The following is a 19,623-nucleotide window of genomic DNA, read 5'->3' on the forward strand; positions in this document are numbered from 1 at the left end:
GTGTTGAGGGGGAGCCTTTTAGGAAGACAGACAAAACAAACTCAACCTGCTGAACACCTGCACTACCCTGTACTCCCTCACTGACTGAGCATGCAGGGCCAAGACCAGGCCATGTCCACTTACTTTCTGACAATAGTGAAATGCATTATAATAACATCACCACTGTGGCTGCATGATCCTGAAGCTACAAGCTCAGGTCAGAAAACAACATTTTCTTGGATCCAAGTTAGTCAAACAATATAGATTTTTTTGCTTTTATTATTTAGACATATAGCTAATAGTTATAAAACAATCAGAGCAAAAAAACTGGATTGCATTTAAGAGCATTGAAGAGAATGTTTTATAAGCTCAGAGTCAATCGATTACTTATGCACCATCCTCGGTATCTATGTAAACTTGAAATAAATAAGTCAAAAGGATAATTTGGCTATGGCATGAAAAAATACATGAATAAGTCTCACATAAATCACACAAAACATCATTTACATAAGATCAATTCAATAAATAAATAAATAGAAACTAACCATGATGGTTTCATGTGTAGTATATTGGCAATACACGTGTAAAATAACAATAATGATACAATATCTGGCCAATAATAAATAAGACATTAAAAACAATCATTATTCGACCTATACATGAAGGCAGTTTTACAGCAGGAGTGTACATGAGCTCTAATCCAAGGCATTGATGGCTACACTAGGGCAAACCTTTCAAATTGTATTATGTTCAGAGACAAAGCTAAAATTGAATGTCCACAGATTCACAAGCTAATAAAGTGATAGATACATTTCCAGCCTGTGAATTAAAAGGCAATTTTATGACAACGGTACAGCTAGGATATGCCTTTCTTAGGTCTAGAAGCTAATGCAATAGCACTTGTGCAGAGATCCTAGAAAAATAAGTTAACAGTCTAATGCTTTACGTACTTTAGATAAACTAAGATGAGTCTGAAAAATATATATTTCAAGCTCCAAACGGGATTTTAAATCCCCCATTATTAAATGCAGTGGTCGAGGACTGAGACAAACTTGACGCATACTGTATGACGTCCACGCGTAAAGGCACAGGTATGTCTTCAGTTTAACAGGCTGGTCGCACAGGCATCTGAAGGAGTATAACCTGCCTGTTTTCTGAGGGATGACATTTGTTGATGTGCCGTGTAAGTCCCGGAGAACTGTAGAACATGGCAGGGCAGTATTTGCATGGGTAGACCTGCGAGGAGTGGAGGAGACGGATGTGCCTCTCCTGGTTGACTCTGTTGGGAAAGTCCTCTCCACAAACAGGGCACAGGTGGCACCCTGAGGAACTCAGATTCAATGGTGCGTGGCTTGGAGTTTTGTCACTCGGCTTTCCTTCGTTTTGGGATAAGGGATAGGCATCGTGGACCTCACTGCTGGTATTGTGGGAAGCTGTGGCATGTTGAGATAGGATGTGCTTTCTTAGGTATGCCTGGCGTTTAAACTTTTTCCCACAGTGATGACAATCATAGAGACCCTCCTCTGATCCAACTGATCCCGACTCTGACAGCCCGGGGCTGGGTGTGTCTCTATCACTCCGGCCCTTTATTTCATCAGACACAGCCTTGTCGAGCGCGCACATTTTATCGCTCTCTGATTTAATATGTTGTACACCAGACATTGACGCGTTATTTTGAGGTTTTGGTTTGTGCCAGCGCCTGTGGGAGGCTAGGTTTGCCGGGCAGCTGAAAACCTTATCACATTCAGGGCATCTGTACTCAACCCTCACTATCCTGGAACACTTATGCTGGGCCAGCGCGAAGGGGTCGCCATATGCTTCTCTGCACAGTTGACAGACGAACTCACCGAGAGGCTTGTCACCTGGTGCCGGCTGTGGTCTGGGTTTTTGGTCGACGGGAGCCTCTTTAATTTTGAGCCCAAGCACGGGTGATGTGGTCATCTCGTCTTCGAAATGTAGTTTCTTGATAGCTTTGTTTTTTTTTGATGGAGGCTTGTTTTTACGCTCGGTGTCGCTTGAAGGCCTTTTGGTGCCATTCCCGGTGACAGCGGGTAGATTTGAGTTCGTGGTTGTCCCGGCCCGGTTGCAGTTACTGGTACCGATTTTTAGGTCCACTGGGGAAAAGAGGGGATCTAAAGTGGCAGGTGTGGGAAAGGATTCAGCAGACACTGGTGACCCGAGATTGAAATGTCTCTCTAAATATCCCTGTTCATGGTCTTTACTGACGGGCCGGGTGGGGCTGTAGAGAGCCTTGTACACTGCCTCCGGGTTCCCAAACTGAACGGGTTTAGCATCTTGTCCGGGAGCTGCTGCTGTGGCTGATGACTCGCAGAACAGGGATGCTGCATCTGCGCGCTCAGGGAAGGATGCGAAAGCTTGTATTTGTTGTCCCTGTTCCACCTCATCAGAGCGGACCCTGTAAGACATAGGGTTTGGTTTCCTGTTCCTTTTCACTAAAAATCCTCTTGGCATTTTTGCGATGGACGGAACAGATTAAGGCACTGTTGACGCACAGATGATGTTGAAATCAAATCCAGGTTCAGGTTATTATTACAGAAACATCGGACACTCTCATTGTTCACCGTTCCCCTGGCTGCTATTGATTCGTTCTCCTCCCGAGATGCTTTCATCACGACATAGCTGCACTCTTTTTAAGGGGAAATTATGATATTGTTCTCGCCCCTTGTTGCCTCACCCCCAACCAATCAGATGGAACTAAGATCCCTATGGATTTGCGGAGTTGGTTTGGGAGGGTGGAGAGAAGGGCTTGGTTTCGGATGGAAATATAGGAGGATTTGCAGCTTGCTAAGCAGATGTACCTGAGTTTTTTTTATATTACTATGCACGCATTGCCCCCTCATAACCTCGTCCCATCGAAGGCACACGCCGGGACCCTCCTCTTTTTACGGTCTGATGAGTTTGCATAGAAATGCACACGTGCCTCGGCTTTGTGTGCCTCCTTTATGTGTGTGTGTGTGGGAGGGGGGGGGGGTCGGGCATACAAAGATCTGCCAAAAAGGAGATGTCCATCACTACACAACAACCATTAGAATCTAAAATAAAAATTAGGGTGGGGTGCCTGATTTAACGGACAATGACAAAGATGGTTGGTGTTATTTATTAGTTGGCCTACCCAAAATAGTATCTTCGTGGCAGACACACACACACACACACACATACACACACACATTGCTGAGTTGCATGTTTTAATCTGCTTCAATTGCAGAATTGTTAAGCTTTATTCAAGGCTAAAGAAAATCGACAAATTGTTCAACCAATACAAAGTTTAAACTATAGCCTATTCCTTTAAAACGCCACATTTAAAAAACCCAAACAAGCAAATATTTATATTGGAGAGAAATAAAAAAAAAGCAACAAAGAAAGATTTCAAGGCATCCATAGCGACATGTGTTGGATACGACAGTTGAACTCTGGACATATGAATCAGTCATTTTACGCATACATAATTAATGAAACAGGGTTCCCTGCTTTGCATTACAATGGCCGCGCTTTTGCAAGCTGTATCCCGCTTGTGATTGAAAAGGAAATTGCACGGTAAAATGTGCAACAAAGCAATCTGGCCAATAGATACTGTCGGCGCGTGCTGTGCGTGATCAGTGTGGCTTGGACAAAGCCGACCGTCTCCAAATGGGCCATACCATGATTATCTCTCCGTTAAAAACAGTCAAACCCAATTCCTTCAGGGTCATATCCCATCTCTAAAAGATAGCCGAAAGGCTATCCACCACCATGGCGAGGAACGAGAAGACTTGTCTAGTTCAGCTAATGCGTCAAGATTTCATTCCATAATAATTTGTGCGATAAACCACATGCCAGATGTCTACCAAGTCTTTTTGTTTCTGTTGACAGAATTTCCTCAAATACGATATTTGAATGGCATAGGCCTCTCCGGTTATTAATAGGCATATACATGTATATAACTATAAAGTTGCTCAAAATAATCTGAAATAGGGCTACGTGAAATGATTGCTGATCAATTCGGCCTATTCTGAAAGTTTCCCTTTTAAATTCTCCATAGACCTAATTCAGAAACAGCAAATATGTCGAGGCAAAATCTCCTTCGAGGTTGAATAATAAATATCCCCAATATAATTAAGAATCAAAGCACACATAATAGGCTACGAATTAAAACAATCACACAAATCTGGAAGATTTAATTTACAGTTAGGGAAAAAAGTAATTATCCAAGGCCCAAACAGCAAATAATAATTGAAGATTTTTTTCAGTAGGTAAAATCTTAAAAAATGTTTGAAAACATGGTATTCTAACATGACCTACAGTATAAGCCTATAATATAGGCCTATAGGTCACGTTAGAATACCATGTTTTCAAACACTTTTTTAAATTGCCTTCCTCTGGGAAATTGTTTGCATTAAAATGGCTAATTATTCAATAGCCAGGGGATGACACAATTCATTGGGTGTCATTGAGCCATGTCATTTCATAAATTCATATATTCTACCAATTAACGTTTATCTTACCGAGCTATTTGATAAACGCTTGAACGATCCCATACCTTGAGGCGCGTGTGCGGCTATTTGTTCATTGGCGTGTGCTGCGCAAAGAGAGGCAGTGAAGATTTGAGCCTCATTACCATACAGCTGTAGAATATAGAACCCACCCTCGCACTCACTAAATCCACTTTCATCCAGGCCTAAGTCGTATCAGTCATCCCAATAACCTTTGCAGTTACAATTACAAGTGACCTTTAATGCGAATTTGAGCAAAAACTGTTACCTGAGAAAGCTGAATTTGACAATTCGTTATGACTTTATTATAACACTTAATGAGGATTGTTTTGTTTTCTCTGTTTTCTCAAGTCAGTCAACTTTAACTTCTCATAAAATTAAGACAACTACAAGTTAGTGTTCTTGTTCGTGCTAAAAGTGTGTACATAGCCTAATATTCTTGACTATCTAAAATAACAAGTACATTTATTAAAAACATTGGCTACTGTATTTTCTGTTCAAATTAACTCAATTGAATGTCAATGTTTTTACTACAGTTGGATGATTCTACAACGTTTTATTTAAATAAAAACTATGGAATATTTCTATGTGATGAATATGTCGTTTAAAATGTGGGTTGAGGTAAGGTAAGATGTAGGAGCAGTTACAGTAGTCCAGGCTGGGCATACATAGTCAGGTGGTACCTGTTGTACCTCAGGTAATTCAGAGTGCTGGTCTTCAGGGAAGCCAATCCCCCACTTGTTTCAAACACCTTCTTAAGAAACATGTTCGGTTCCTCAATAATGTCCAGCTTCTCATCTACCATTCTCTGAACAAGCTCTGAAATGGACACACCATTGTGGTCCTGGAGAAAGAGAGAAGGCCTTCGTTAAAAAGCCCCCCCCTCCCTCAAAAAAGACCTTAGCAATGACAAATAGTATTGGTAGACAAACAGTTCAACACATTATCCATATGAATGTGAATGGAGAAAGATGAGACAAATCCAACCTGCACTTTAGTTGATTCCATTATCTGGTGCATTTCCTGCTCAAAGTCTGCAAAGCGATCATGATATATCGCCAGGCACCATTTCTCCCTGAAATAACTACCCCCCCCCCCACACACACACACACACATACACATGCACACACACACACACATGCACACACACACATTTAGTGCATTCACCTAAGAACCCCCAACAGAGCAGCAACAGCATGGACAATTCATTATTTTAACAGTTGATGATGTGTTCAGTCAGCTCCAATAATGACATTGAGAGTGGCCTCATTCAGAGCCATGACAAGGGCCAGTGATGAATCCAGATGTAGTGTTAGAGAGCCTTATGGGCACGGCAGGGTGGCTAAGCTCCTCCACAGAGCAGAAGAAGCAGATTGGGGACCTGCATTAATAGATTAGACCCAGGGACAATGGCTCCTATATATGGCGTGTTGAAACATCAGAAACGAGGTCACTCAAACACAGATCTCCAAATGCTAGCCTACCTGCAAACACTGACAGGGAACAGTATCTTGAAGACATACTTCTTCTGAGAGAGCTGCCTACTCAAAATGCAGATTTACATAAAGACAGTGCGTTGATTTAATATTTTCCTTGACCATACTTGTATTGTCTGTAAGATGTAACTATATATTACATAGCCAAGAGTATGTGGACACCTGCTCGTCAAACATTGTTTCAAAATCATGGGCATTAATATGGAGTTGGTCCCCCCTTTGCTGCTATAACAGCCTCCACTCTTCTGGGAAGGCTTTCCACTAGATGTTGGAACATTGCTGCAGGGACTTGCTTCCATTCAGCCACGTGCATTAGTGAGGTTGGGAACTGATGTTGGGCGATTAGGCCTGGCTCGCAGTCGGCGTTCCAATTCATCCCAAACATGTTCGATGAGGTTGAGTTCAGGGCTCTGTGCAGGCCAGTCAAGTTCTTACGCACCGATCTCGACTAACCATTTATGTATGGACCTTGTGCACGGGGGCATTATCATGCTGAAACAGTCCAATGTTGGCAAGCTTTATACCACTCCAACCAATGCTTGACATTGTGCATGACAATCTTAGGCTTGTGTGCGGCTGCTTGGCCATGGAAACCCATTTCATGAAGCTCCCGACGAACAGTTATTGTGCTGACATGGTTTCCAAAGAGTGTTGCAACCGAGGACAGATGATTTTTACACGCTACGCGCTTCAGCACTAGTCAGTCCCGTTCTGTGAGCTTGTGTGACCTACCACTTTGCGGCTGAGCCGTTGTTGCTCCTAGACATTTCCACTTCACAATAACAGCCCTTACAGTTGACCGGGGCAGCTCTAGCAGGTCAGAAATTTGACGAACTGACTTGTTGGAAAAATGGCATCCTATCACGGTGCCACATTGAAAGTCACTGAGCTCTTCAGTACGGGCCATTCTACTGCCAATGTTTGTCTAAGGAGATTGCATGGCTGTGTGCTCGATTTTATACAAGGTGTGGCTGAAATAGCAGAATCCACTAATTTGAAGGTGTGTCCACATGCTTTTGGCCATCTAGTGTATCTTTCCAGAGACCTGAATCTCCCCACTCCCTCCTCTCTGTAGTGTACTGTAATGAAAACAACCCCAGCAGCTACCTACCTGTAGAGGTCGTGAACCAGCCCTTCATCATAACAGGAACACAGGCGGTTGAGCAGCAGCTCATGTTTCCCATAGAGACACAGGTAGTTGGAGACTGGGAAGGGCTTCAGTGACAGACAGGTGATGGTCTCCACCAGGTCGTACTGGTTCAGGTGCAGGTGGAAGTAGTTGCCAGTCTCAATGCGGCCAGTCAGGATCTCTCTTCCCTGGGGAGAATAGGACAAATTAGACAGAGATTTCAGTATTGTTGTTAACATCACAACTTGTATGAGAACTTGGAAAAATAATCTCGATCTTTTCAGAACTTGCTTTTCAAAATGAGCAGTCACAAAGAGAAATGCATACTTATGTGACAAAATAATAAATTCATGCACTTTCTAGTGAGGATTTAAAATGGTACCTACCTCTACAGGGTGAACTGCAGATGGCCTTTGCTCTGGTTTGGTAACATGGAGATAACTGTATCCTCCTGGCAGTCTACCACCTTGGTAAAAACAGTGTGTACAGATGTTAAAAGCAGATAGAACAGCTGAACAGGGTTTTATGGGTCTACTGATGCCAATAAACAATGAAAATCCAGGCATGACTCCAAGTCACAGACATGTCTTGCTTACAGTGTCTGAAAATAATGTTTCCAACTGTGGGATGCTTTGAAATACCTAATTAGTGTAATATTTATAAAAACACATGGTAACTTGATGAGCAATAAATAGTTACAGTACTATATTTATTTTCAAATGAACAGAATTGTATGTGTGGATAACTACCAAATGACTTAAATGTACTACCACAGTTTAACAGACAATGCTGTAGAATAATGCCGGGTGATAAGGTATTTCTACCACTAGGAAACATGTTCAAGGCTTTTCAATTTGTTTGAAACGGACCAAAATAAGTGGTTATATTGTGAGCACAGCTCTTCACCTTGTTTACCGTGTGACTAAACAAATACAGAATCGGCCATTGTTATGGTTCATTGTTGTTTGATGATCAAACAGTAAAATGAGAAAGAAGCGAGTAGCTCAGAGATTCCATTACCAGGGAACAATGTAGCATTACATAAAAATGTGAGATGGAGTACATTGTCCTGAACAGACAGGATAACAGGACATACAATGTGCAAACCTTTGGGTTTTGAATAAATCAACAATGATAGAAAAAAATGACAATTAGTTATAATTAGAATTATGACTCGATCAGTATTATAAACTGGGTGGTTCGAGCCCTGAATGCCAAGGCTAAAGGCTGTATCCATGCACTCCGCGTTGCGTCGTCATTAAGAACAGCCCTTAGCCGTGGTATACTGGCCATATTCCACATCTCCTCAGGCTTTATTGCTTAACTATAACACATGGATGAAGATCATTTCTCTGGCTATTTCTGTGTTGGACAGCAGCAGACCTTGGATCTTGGCTTGTGTGTAGATGGGGATGAGGCGGTCCAGGTCGGCTGGAGAGTTGACGGCCGGCTCCAGCGTGGGGTCGAAAAAGGGCAGCAGAGCAGCAGCCAGCTCCTGGCCCACCTCCCTAGAGTTGAAGCTGGAGTGGGACCACTGGTCTGCGTGATAGCGCCGGGCAAACTTGGTGAGGGGCCCGGCTGCGCGGATGGTGGAGTCGTTCGTATGGAATGTGGTGTCTATGACCAGTCGGCCGTCGTACACTAGACAGGCGTCGTTGATGGACTTAAAGGCATCGTAGTCCACACCTTTGGAGGAGAGGTTCATAAAGACCTACAGAGAGAAAACAAGGATGGTTAGGCAGTTTTACTACATTAAATGATCCCGCTACCAACTATTTTACTCTGCTCATACGATTATGAAATCCACAATTAAAATGGACAATAAGAGACCAAAAATGAATGAAGCCCACAAGAACTCTGATATACATTCCATTTTAGAGACCTGTTACAAATTCACTGAATCAAGTATGAGGCTACTGCACCCTAGTAAGAGCGCCTCTTTTCTTTCAGAGAGGGCGATTTGGACTTACAGAGCACTCCAGCCGGAGAGGCTGACTGTCACTGGTGAAGGACAAGGATGTGATTGGCTCAGGGTTCTGTCCGTCATTCATCTGGTCCAGCAAGCAGTTGTGGTGAACATGGACCCCACTCTTCTCCAAGGCCTTCTTCATGGCCTTCTCCACTGTGGGGTTGCTGAAGCACGAGCTGGGGCTGCAGCTGGAGCCCTCCGTGGTGGGCAGATGGACCAGGTGGATGCGATAGCCTTGGACATCCAGGCATAACAGAGTCTCCACACAGGTGTACACGTCAATGGTGTTGCCGTACACTATGGCATTACCTGTAGTTCCACAAAAACAAGACATTCCAACAAAGAACAGATTGAATGAATAGCGAGCTTGATGCAATTTACAATCACAAGAGGATTGGTTGAAATGTATTACAGCCAGCATTCTCAAATTACTCAGATGCTATGTGGATGGAGAAGGTCGGGTCACTTGGCAACAAGGGGGCACGGCAACCACACAAAGACTGCCTAATCTTCTCTTTGTCAGTGAAGAGCTGTGGAGGAGGGATGAGATGAGAGCAGCTATTTGAGTGACCTCGGAATTCTTAAGGCTCAGCCTCTCCTGATGATGAAAACTCACTGATGTTAATAATGACGGTAATAGGAGGATCTAAATGAGTTTAGCCTCAGTGAATGTGTCCTTTGATGCACAGGTTTCAGAAGTGGCCCTTTTCTCCTCGATCTAGCCATCCCTAACCTTGGGCTTATTATCCTAAATGGGAAGAACAACCATGGCTGCCGCATTCCAGTTGATTTGGGAGACAGTAATGTAGATATTGTCCCTGAATAAAATAATTTCTAAGGCCTGTATAAAAAAAGTATTTTACTATTTTTTGGGGGATAAAAGGAGAATAATTGTATAATAGTATGCATTCAAGTAAGCATCATTCTGGTCGAAAAACTAGAGATCATCCCAAATTTTGTAATCATCATTTATAAGGACTGCAAGCATGAAGTTGATGCATTTATGTAGAAGGAAAGCTGTTCAATGATTAAGCACCCCACTGTTAGTCAGGGCTTTGCTTTTCTGTCTCTGTCCATGGTGCTGAAGTGGACAGCTACAGCAGTGCCAAAACAGAGGACAATGCTGCCAGTACACTTTAAATGCTTTTTATATTTCTATGAAGTATATCATTATTATTCCTCCTTTCTATAATTATTTTGCTGAAAGGAATAAGGAACAAGATGGCACCGGAGAGGATGGCGCCGGAAAGGATGGCGCCAGAAAGGATGGCAGACGTTTTACGTACCCCCTGCCGATTGTTTTTTGTTTGTTTGTTTATTTCCGTTGTTTGTAACTTATTTTTTTACTTATTTTGTACATAATGTTGCCGCTACTGTCTCTTATGACTGAAAATAACTTCTAGACAACAGGACAGTGATTACTTACCACGGACGAGCAGAATACTCTTTTTCCGTTCACGACTCTGACAAGCCCGACACGAACGATACACTGCTTCCTCGGAAACAGGCCCTGAACCCCGTGATCTGCGTGAAGAGGAGGCGGAGAAAGACGGGGCGAAGGTCGGGCTGCCTTCTGAGAATTCGTAGGCGATCGAATAAACCCCCACTTCCCTCCATTCTGCTAGCAAACGTGCAATCTCTGGACAATAAAATCGACGAGTTAAGCGGAAGATTAAACAACCAACGGGACATTAAAAACTGTAACATCCTATGCTTCACGGAGTCGTGGCCGAACGATTACAACATCAACATACAGCTGGCTGGTTATACGATGTACTGGCAGGATAGAACAGCGGCATCTGGTAAGACAAGGGGCGATGGTCTATTTATTTTTGCAAACAACAGTTGGTACACGATATCTAAGGAAGTCTCAAACTATTGCTCGCCTGAGGTAGAGTATCTCATGATAAGCTGTAGACCACACTACCTACCGAGAGAGTTTCATCTGTATTCTTTGTAGCTGTTTACATACCACCAGAGTCAGAGGCTAAGAGAGCGTTGAATGAGCTGCATTCCGCCATAAGCAAACAAGAAAATGCTTACCCAGAGACGGCGCTCCTAGCAGCTGGGGACTTTAATGCAGGGAAACTTACATTTGTTTTACCAAATTTCTATCAGCATGTTAAATGTGCAACCAGAGGGAAAATAACTCTGGACCACCTTTACTCCACACACAGAGACGCATACAAAGCTCTCCCTCGCCCTCCATTTGGCAAATCTGACCATAATTCTATCCTCCTGATTCCTGCTTACAAGCAAAAATTACAGCAGGAAGCACCAGTGACTAGATCAATAAAAAAGTGGTCAGTTGAAGCAGATGCTAAGCTACAGGACTGTTTTGCTAGCACAGACTGGAATATGTTCCGGGATTTCTCCAATGGCATTGAGGAGTACACCACATCAGTCATTGGCTTCATCAATAAGTCAATTGATGATGTCGTCCCCACAGTGACTGTACGTACCTACCCCAAACAGAAGCCATGGATTACAAGCAGCATCCGCACTGAGCTAAAGGCTAGAGCTTACGCTTTCAAGGAGCGGGACTCTAACCCGGAAGCTTATAAGAAATCCCGCTATGCCCTCTGACGAACCATCAAACAGGCAAAGCGTCAATACAGGACTAAGATCGAATCGTACTACACCGGCTCTGACGTTCGTTGGATGTGGCAGTGATTGCAAGTCATTACAGACTACAAAGGGAAGCACAGCCGGGAGCAGCCCAGTGACACGAGCCTACCAGACAAGCTAAACCACTTCTATGCTCGCTTCGAGGCAAATAACACTGAAACATGCATGACAGCACCAACTGTTCCGGAAGACTGTGTGATCACTCTCTCCGCAGCCGATGTGATCCTCAACACAGGGGCCCCTCAGGGGTGTGTGCTCAGTCCCCTCCTGTACTCCCTGTTCACTCATGACTGCACGGCCAGGCATGACTCCAACACCATCATTACATTTGCCAATGACACAACAGTGGTAGGCCTGATCACTGACAACGACGAGACAGCCTATAGGGAGGAGGTCAGAGACCTGGCCATGTGGTGCCAGGACAACAACCTCTCCCTCAACGTGATCAAGACAAAGGAGATGATTGTGGACTACAGGAAAAAGAGGAACGAGCACGCCCCCATTCTCATCGAAGGGGCTGCAGTGGAGCAGGTTGAGAGCTTCAAGTTCCTTGGTGTCCACATCACCAACAAACTAACATGGTCCAAGCACACCAAGACAGTCGTGAAGAGGGCACGACAAAACCTATTCCCCCACAGGAGACTGAAAAGATTTGGCATGAGTCCTCAGATCCTCAAAAGGTTCTACAGCTGCACCATCGAGAGCATCCTGACTGGTTCCTCCCCTGCCTGGTATGGCAACTGCTTGGCCTCCGATCACAAGGCACTACAGAGGGTAGTGCGAACAGCCCAGTACATCACTGGGGCCAAGCTTCCTGCCATCCAGGACCTCTATAAGAGGTGGTGTCAGAGGAAGGCCCTACAAATTGTCAAAGACTCCAGCCACCCTAGTCATAGACTGTTCTCTCTGCTACGGCACAGCAAGCGGTACCGGAGCATCAAGTATAGGTCCAAGAGGCTTCTAAACAGCTTCTACCCCCAAGATATAAGACTCCTGAACATCTAGTCAAATGGCTACCCAGACTATTTGCACCCCCTCTTTACACCACTGCTACTCTCTGTTGTCATCTATCACTTTAATAACTCTACCTACAAGTACATACTACCTCAAATAACCGGTGCACCCGCACATTGACTCTGTATCGGTACCCCCCTGTATATAGTCTCGCTATTGTTATTTCACTGCTGCTCTTTAATTACTTGTTACATTTATCTCTTATTCTTATCTGTATTTTTTTAAACGGCATTGTTGGTTAGGGGCTCGTAAGTAAGCATTTCACTGTAAGGTCTACACCTGTTGTATTCGGCGCATATGACTAATACAATTGGATTAGATTTGATTTGAACCAATATGTCTTCAACATATATTTTTTTGTCAACATTAAATTCATAGTAGGAGTAATTTGCATTTAGTAATGATTTCCTCCATAATGAACAGATCGCCTAATTAGTTAATATAATAGGCTTAATCTGAATCACTGCACATCTCATATTTCTTCAGAGGAAAAATATGAATTCTACTTAAGCACATCAGTCTTTTCATCAGCAGAAAACCTTACATTCCAAATAGCACCCTATTCCCTTTACAGCGCACTACTTTTGACCAGGGCCCTATATAGGGAATAGGGTACCATTAGGGAGCTAGCCTCTCAGAAATTAGTATCACCCTGTAAATGGAGGGAGATGGAGGAGGTAGACTTGGTTGAGAGAGATGAAAGATTTCCCCCTCTCACTAATTAGACCCTAATTATTCATAGACTTTGAATAATGTCACATCCGTGGAAATTAATGTAAGGGCGCTATCATGTATACCAAACATTAAGAACACCTTCCTAATATTGAGTTTCACCACCCTCCCCTTTTGCCCTCAGAACAGCCTCAATTCATTGGCGGATGGGCTCTACAAGGTGTCGAAAGCGTTCCACAGGGATGCCGTCCCATGTTGACTCCACAGTTGTGTCAAGTTGGCTGGATGTCCTTTGGGTGGTGGACCATTATATATATTTTTTTACTTTATTTTTTATTGAAGAACACATAAACAAAAAACAGTCTGGCAGGTACAGTATACATCATGCGTACAACAGTAACATCATCTTTGAATTAGACAATGTACGAAACCCATTTTTCCCAGTATTCCTGGCCTCTCTCTTCATGTGTTCTTAAAGGTCATACGCTCCATATAGTGTATTTCTTTAACAATGTCTACCCATTGGGTCACGGGGTCTTTTTGTAGCCATTTCCTAGTGACAGCCTTTTTACTGGCTGCCAGTAGGACCTTCAACAGGTACTTTTCTCTATTGTGTAAGTTATCAGGTATTTCACCTAAATACAGAGAAATTAATGTTTGATGAATGTTTGTTCTATGTCAAAACCACTTCATTTTTTTCTTATTTCTCCACAGTAGGATTAAACAGCAGGGCAGGACCAAAATATATGAGTGTGATCCGCCCTTGATAGCCCACATTCTCTCCAATAGTCTGTTTTGATTTCACTTTAGGTGTTGTGAATAAACGGATAACATCCTTCCAACAGAATTCTTTCCCATACCTCAAGTTAGTAGAGCTTAATTGAGTCGTAAATCAAATCAAACCTTGATATCCGTTTGTCCCATTCCCTAAACTGTTTAGGTGGGATTTGATTGGGTAGTGATTGGAACAAATACAGTCACCTCGGCAGGATGATCATTTTGATAGTTTCGATTCTACTACTAAGATCCAAAGGAAGTGAATTCCACCTGTCCAGGTCATCATATATTTTCTTGTTGATGGGAACGTAATTCATGTCATAAAGTTTGGGCGTATCCTTTGGTAGGTTTACTTCAAGATATTTAATGGATGAAGAGGTCCACTGGAAGTTATACCTGCTCTTCAGTGCTTCCTGTGGGGTATGATTATATACTAGGTCTTGGGTCTTATGTACGTTAAGCACACACCCTGAATATCTTCCAGATGTTTGTAAAACATCCATCAATCTAGGTACACTTGAATCTGGGTCTTTAAGGAACAAGAGAACATCATCAGCATACATGCAAATCTACTGCCTCTTACTGTTACTCCCTCTAAATATGGGTCCTGTCTTATTGCCTGGGCTAATGGCTCGATGGGAGAAGGAGAGGAGAAGAGCCTGGGTGAAAGATTACAGCCTTGTCTTGCCCCACATTCTAAAATTATCATTTGTGACAAATGTCCATTAATCTTTATTCTGGCAGTCGGACATGAATAGTTTTGACGCAGTGTATCACTTCTTTGTTGAAACCAAATCTATACATAATTTGGAATAGATAATCCCTTCCCACTGAATCAAATGCTTTTTCTGCATCTAGACTGATTAATATAGCACTTGTCTGATTAATATAGCACTTGTCTTCTCCTGACTGACGTGGTCCATGACATGTAATGTTCTCCCTATGTTGTCTGTCTATTCCGTATGAACCCAGTTTAATCCCCATCAATCAATTTTGGGATTATGTCCTCCATTCTTTTGGCTGTTATTGATGCATACAGTTTATAATCATTGTTCAAAATTGCGATAGGTCTATAGGAACTGCATTCCTGCTTATCTAGTCTTCCCTGTGGCATGGTGTGTGCAACGCCAGGGTTGTGGGTTCGATTCCCACGGGGGTCCAGTACAAAAAAAAAAAAAAATGCATGAAATGGTATGAAATGTATGTATTCACTACTGTAAGTTGCTCTGGATAAGAGCGTCTGCTAAATGACTGTAATGTTATCTTTACTCTCTTTTGGAATTACAGATATTATGGCCTCTCTTCACAGTGGTGGTAGATCCCCCTCCTGAAGAGTCCAGTTAAAACAGGCCTGAAGTAGAGGTGTTAGTTGTTCTCTGAAGGCTTTGAACCATTCTGAAGGGAAGCCATCAGAGCCTGGAGACTTGTTAACTTTTAGATTAGACATTGCATTATTCATTTCTTCAGTAGTTATTTCTGAAGGAAGTCTAATGAGGGGAGATCAAGTGAGTTAAAAAAAAATACTATTGTCTGTGCATCTGCCTTCTCTGGTTGCTTGTATAGATTTGTATAGTATGATTCAAATGCATTCTGTATTTCATCCAAAAATTCTGTATTTCACCCACAAATTGTATTATGTGCTTGTTGTTTCCGGAGTCTCCATGCTAGAAATTGTGTTGCCTTTGAGCCTGATTCATAATATCATTGTTTCTGGAACCTGAGCCTTTTCTCAACTTCTTCACTATAAATCTGGTCAATTTCCTGTTTTACCTTTTGAATCTCAGGTAATATACGAGGGTCTTTGAGATGACTATGACATCGTTCTAAGCTTCCTAAAGTTTCCTGTAATTTCAGCAGTTTCTTTGCTTTAATCTTTTTCTTGAGAGATGATGTGGATATGATCTTTGCTCTAATAACCGCCTTAGCTGCATCCCACAATGTAGAAGGGGATACTTCCCTGTTATCATTATTCTCCAGATAGACGTTCAATTCTGTCTTTATTGATTCCTTGAATGCTGGATCATTCAGCTTGCTTGTATTACGTGGTCTTCCTGATGTGGTCTTCCTGTCTGGGTTGGCGCCCCCCCTTGGGTTGTGCCGTGGCAGAGATCTTTGTGGGCTATACTCGGCCTTGTCTCGGGATGGTATGTTGGTGGTTGGAGATATCCCTCCAGTGGTGTGGGGGCTGTGCTTTGGCAAAGTGGGTGGGGTTATATCCTACCTGTTTGGCCCTGTCCGGGGGTTTCATCGGATGGGGCCACAGTGTGTCCTGACCCCTCCTGTCTCAGCATCCAGTATTTATGCTGCAGTAGTTTGTGTCGGGGGGCTAGTGTCAGTCTGTCACATCTGGAGTATTTCTCTTGTCTTTTCCGTGTCCTGTGTGAATGTAAATATGCTCTCTCTAATTCTCTCTTTTTCTTTCTTTCTTTCTTTCTTTCTTTCTTTCTTTCTTTCTTTCTTTCTTTCTTTCTTTCTTTCTTTCTTTCTTTCTTTCTCTCTCTCGGAGGACCTGAGCCCTAGGACCATGCCTCAGGACTACCTGGCTTGATGACTCCTTGCTGTCCCCAGTTCACCTGGCCGTGCTGCTGCTCCAGTTCCAACTGTTCTGCCTGCGGCTATGGAACCCTGACCTGTTCACCGGACGTGCTACCTGTCCCAGACCTGCTGTTTTCAACTCTCTAGCGACAGCAGGAGCGGTAGAGATACTCTCAAAGATCGGCTATGAAAAAGCCAACTGACATTTACTCTTGTGTTACTGACTTGTTGCACCCTCGACAACTACTATGATTATTATTATTTGACCATGCTGGTCATTTATGAACATTTGAACATCTTGGCCATGTGCTGTTATAATCTCCACCCGGCACAGCCAGAGAGAGGACTGGCCACCCCTCATAGCCTGGTTCCTCTCTAGGTTTCTTCCTAGGTTTTGGCCTTTCTAGGGAGTTTTTCCTAGCCACCGTGCTTCTACACCTGCATTGCTTACTGTTTGGGGTTTTAGGCTGGGTTTCTGTACAGCACTTTGAGATATCAGCTGATGTAAGAAGGGCTATATAAATACATTTGATTTGATTTGTATTAAGCCTCCATAGAGTATTTCTTGGTTTGCTATTAAGGTGTAGAGTTAGGTTAACTCCATTATGATCCTTCTGCTCGATCCTACATCTTTAGACTTGTGCCTATCTGCTCTGTACATGAAAAAGTATAAAGTATATTCGCTTTCTGACATATGGAAGTTGTGCAATACATCATTCCTGTAATATCCTATTGATATTTTTATCAACCAGACTTATTTACCTATGTTGATTTGTGCTGTCCAATTTTGAGTTTGAAATCATGTTAAAATCCCCTCCACAGATAAGAGTGCCAGAGGTTTCCCTCCTAAAGAAGACCATGTCACTCCCCGGGGGCATGTATAATGTACATTCAATATTGTAACTTCCTTGTGATCCAGTTTACATTTAACAAGGATAAATATACCCTCCTTGTCTTTTATTTATGACATAAACAAAACATTTACTGAATTTGGGATAAAAATTGCAACACCCCTTCTAAAAAAGCTATCCCATAGCCCATTTTCTCGATTCAGGATGGGATAAATGACTTTCCTGTCAGAATAATATGTCAACTCTTTCCCGTTTCATCTTTGCTATTACCTTACTTCTCTTGATGGCACTCCCCAGTCTGTTTACAATGAGACTTATGACCTTAAATCCAGATGATGCATCAATATAAACCCCAAACCCTGTGTACCATAACAGCCTGCTTAACATGAACCTAAAAAAGAATGAAAAATCAAGAACAATAGAAAAGTAAACCAAAGTGGGAAGAGACTTTGCTATAAGGACTCCCATGTCAGAGGATTGTCCCTTGCCTCTGGAGTTTGAGGGGATGAACCTGACTGCTGGAAAGGCCCCTTGCTCAAGTATCAAAATGCGTGGCGCAGTCTGAAACAAAACCTGTTGGAACCAAAAATAAAAAGCCCGCCTTTTTGTCGCCTACACACATCGGTTAATTACAAGAGCAAAATAGGAGTGTAATGTAACAGAGGATAAATAATGGAACAATAACAGTCTGGTCTGTGTCTTATATCCTAGAATAGCCTATATAAGCCATCAACCATATGCAGTCCATTCACTGAATCCTCCCCATGATACAATATGTCCTTCTGTCACCTCGTTGTCAGTGTCATCAAATCAAATTGTATTAGTCACATGCGCCGAATACAACAGGTGTAGACCTTACAGTGAAATGCTTACTTACGAGCCCCTAACCAACAATGCAGTTTAAAAAATACGAATAAGAATAAGAAATAAAAGTAACAAGTAATTAAAGAGCAGCAGTAAAATAACAATAGCGAGACTATATACAGAGGGTACCGGTACAGAGTCAATGTGCGGGAGCACCGGTTAGTCAAGGTAATTGAGGTAATATGTACATGTAGAGTTATTAAAGTGACTATGCATAGATAATAACAGAGAGTAGCAGCGGTGTAAAAGGGGGGGGGGGGCAATGAAAATAATCTGGGTAGCCATTGGATTAGATGTTCAGGAGTCTTATGGCTTGGGGGTAGAAGCTGTTTAGAAGCCTCTTGGACCTACACTTAGCGTTCCGGTACCGCTTGCCGTGCAGTAGCAGAGAGAACAGTCTATGACTAGGGTGGCTGGAGTCTTTAACAATTTCTAGGGCTTTCCTCTGACACTGCCTGGTATAGAGGTCATGGATGGCAGGAAGCTTAGCCCCAGTGAAGTACTGGATCGTACGCACTACCCTCTGTAGTGCCTTGCGGTCGGAGGCCGAGCAGTTGCCATACCAGGCAGTGATGCAACCAGTCAGGATGTTCTCGATGGTGCAGCTGTACAACCTTTTGAGGATCTGAGGACCCATGGCAAATCTTTTCAGTCTCCTGAGGGGGAATAGGTTTTGTCGTGCCCTCTTCACGACTGTCTTGGTGTGCTTGGACCATGTTAGTTTGTTGGTGATGTAGACACCAAGGAAGCTCTCAACCTGCTCCACTACAGCCCCTTCGATGAGAATGGGGGTGTGCTCGGTCCTCCTTTTCCTGTAGTCCACAATCTTCTCCTTTGTCTTGATGAGGTTGTTGTCCTGGTACCACAAGGCCAGGATAACATCATTAGCTAATAGATCTGTTAATAACGTGACCATACGTAATGTGTCCATGTAGGCCACATACTTTAGGCTTCTCACCCTTACAAAGCAGTGGGGGAAAGATCTGGGAGCTGTTTTACCTCTTGCAATGTCAACCATAACGGTCCAATAAGTCTAACATCTCGCCGTGACTATTAAGTCCATAAAATCCGATTCAGTAGTTTCTATCTTCGTTGGAAATGCCTGAGTCTCTCTCGAATGTGAACGTCCTCTCGCCAAGGTGACTTCCCTCTTTCTCCGCGACTCTGCCGCCGACCACAGTCCATGGGAGGAGCTACTCGAGTCTTTTCAGCATCTCTT

General features: G+C 43.0%; 2 protein-coding genes across 2 annotated transcripts in view; both read right to left on the reverse strand.

Annotated features, from left to right (window-relative positions):
- Positions 1–529: 529 nt before the first annotated feature.
- On the reverse strand, positions 530–2,537 carry insm1 (Insulinoma-associated protein 1). Its single transcript, NM_001140241.1, is given in 1 exon segment — positions 530–2,537. A coding segment is annotated over 1 exon segment (1,368 nt). The 5' UTR covers positions 2,452–2,537; the 3' UTR covers positions 530–1,083.
- An 804-nt stretch (positions 2,538–3,341) lies between these two features.
- The window catches only part of cfap61 (cilia and flagella associated protein 61), a 35,554-nt gene continuing 19,272 nt past the window's right edge, over positions 3,342–19,623 (reverse strand). The window contains exons 21-26 of the mRNA XM_014144091.2: positions 9,065–9,372; positions 8,478–8,805; positions 7,481–7,560; positions 7,077–7,282; positions 5,457–5,553; positions 3,342–5,313 (exon numbers count right to left, since the gene is read on the reverse strand). Of these exons, the coding sequence (XP_013999566.1) occupies positions 5,113–5,313; positions 5,457–5,553; positions 7,077–7,282; positions 7,481–7,560; positions 8,478–8,805; positions 9,065–9,372 (1,220 nt within the window). The 3' untranslated portion in view covers positions 3,342–5,112. The remainder of the gene's footprint in view (positions 5,314–5,456; positions 5,554–7,076; positions 7,283–7,480; positions 7,561–8,477; positions 8,806–9,064; positions 9,373–19,623) is intronic.

The sequence above is a fragment of the Salmo salar genome, chromosome ssa15, assembly GCF_905237065.1.
Source record: "Salmo salar chromosome ssa15, Ssal_v3.1, whole genome shotgun sequence".
Lineage (NCBI taxonomy): Eukaryota > Metazoa > Chordata > Actinopteri > Salmoniformes > Salmonidae > Salmo > Salmo salar.